This window comes from Charadrius vociferus, unplaced genomic scaffold (assembly GCF_000708025.1).
Source record: "Charadrius vociferus isolate BGI_N301 unplaced genomic scaffold, ASM70802v2 scaffold132, whole genome shotgun sequence".
Classification (NCBI taxonomy): Eukaryota; Metazoa; Chordata; class Aves; order Charadriiformes; family Charadriidae; genus Charadrius; species Charadrius vociferus.
The window spans coordinates 1,389,933-1,391,775 of NW_009647028.1; the positions used below are offsets into that span (position 1 = coordinate 1,389,933).

At 60.6% G+C, this 1,843-nt stretch overlaps 1 protein-coding gene across 1 annotated transcript in view; it reads right to left on the minus strand.

The window, feature by feature from the left end:
* Nucleotides 1-1,771, minus strand: part of LOC104295794 (chromosome unknown open reading frame, human C15orf59) — a 13,434-nt gene extending 11,663 nt beyond the window's left edge. Inside the window, exon 1 of the mRNA XM_009895582.1 lies at nt 1,462-1,771. Coding sequence (XP_009893884.1) covers nt 1,462-1,647 — 186 coding nt within the window. The 5' untranslated portion in view covers nt 1,648-1,771. The remainder of the gene's footprint in view (nt 1-1,461) is intronic.
* Between the last annotated feature and the right edge of the window lie 72 nt (nt 1,772-1,843).

Consider the following 1,843-nt stretch of genomic DNA (forward strand, 5'->3'; position numbering starts at 1 on the left):
GAAGAGCGTGAAGTGAACTCGGGCGAAATGGAAAATAGCTCTGCCTCCCGATTAGTACTATTGCGACTATTTTTAGTCCGCCGGGGATTTGTTGAAGGGGTTTTGGGCTCTCCCGTTGGCACTGAGGGAATTGTGTGTGTGTGTGTGTGGGGGGGCTTTTTCCTTTGGGTGACCGGATTTGCTTTCTGTTGCAGGAAGGACTGGCAAAGCCCGGAAAATCTCTAGGTTTGCCACGACCAGGTTGAGTCCTCGTGGGGACCCAGTGGGGAGGCGTGGTGGGACGTGGCATCCCCTCCCCCAGGTGGGATGGCCTCCCTAAAATCTCCTGGACCGAGCAGAGCCACCCCGAAGGAGGACGCTGCATCCCAGGGGATGCTTCAGGCTGGAAGATGTCACCTCCCTGACTGTGGCTGCGTCTGCACCGAGGATGACGTTGGTCCACCTGCATCAGCGCTCTCTCGGTGGCACCCAAATGTCACCGCCCCAGGTGGGGCTGCTCCAGCACAGCCCCATGGCAAAACCTCCACCCATTTCTGCCCTTCCGTGGTGGTGGTGGTGGTGGGGGGGGAGGGGAGGTTTCCCATGGCTCTGGATATAACCCCCATCACGCTCAGCTCAGGCCACCAAGAGGACGCAAACGCCCGCCTGCCGTGCCGTCCCGGAAATTGTGTGCCCCGCCCCCTGGAGCCACAAAAATATTCAATTCCCCACCGAACCGACTCTGCCATGCCTCCGCGCTGGGAGGAAACTCCAGCCACACTTTTTATGTGCGTATGTATATATATATATATTTTTTTTTTTTTTCCTTTTTTTCCAGGAGCAATGCACCCTGACAGCCAAGCTACGGGACAGCCGGTCGCTTTGCCCCTCTGCTCAGCCCATGGACCACCCCCCCATCAACGCACCCAGGGCCGATGCCATATTTTTGGTGATCTCTGCAATGCCAGAGGGACCCACCATCCCCTCTCCATCTCCCTCCCTGCTTTGAAAAGGGCCTGGAACCGCCCCCCCTTCCCCAAACCCCCCTGCCCAAGGCAGAACAAGAGCTGACCGTGGCACGGAGCCGACGGCCCCGGTTCCCCCAGCCCCGGCGGTGCGTGACCCCCACGGGGCTTCTCCCACCACCGGCACCCTCAGAGTGGGTGCCTTGGCCGGGTCCCCTGACCCCGAGCAAACCCCGCCGTCAAGGTCAAGGGCAATTTTACCAACCAGAGCTAGTATTTTATTTTTTTTTCTTCCCCCCACCTCCTTTTGGAAAATCCTACTGCAAATCAGCCAGGCTGTACCACCCCAGGTCCCTCCCGCGGCCGATGGGTTGTGGGTGCTGAGCCACCTCTGCTGCCCCCAAACCTGACCCCGGAGGCAGGGGACAGACCGGGGGACGGGGGCAGAACACCTATATTTGGGGCCAGCAGGTAGGGACCCGCGCAGGGATATGAGACCATCCCGGGGCTTTCCTACCTCCCGGAGCTCCTTGGCCACCTCCTTGAGCTCCTGTAAGATTCCTTCCAGTTGCCCGATCACCATTTTCATCCGACTCCGGATCTTTTCCCTTTCGCAATGACTCTTGCCGCTGCTACAATTGCTGCTGCTGCTGCTGCTGGGGTGGGCACTGGGCTGCCTGTCCTGGCAGGTCCGGGAGTCCATCCTTCCCTACCGGCCTCGGTTCCCGGCCACGACGGCTCTGTCCATCCTGCTCCCCTCTAGCTGGGTGGCCTGGCGTCCGCGCAGCCCCTCTCGGCCGGGGAGCTTTCAACATCTTAACGTTCCCCTGCCTCCAAGAAAGTCCCAGCCGCACGCTCGGCTCCCTGCGAGGTCGGGGGGCGCCGATTCGGAGCAGGGG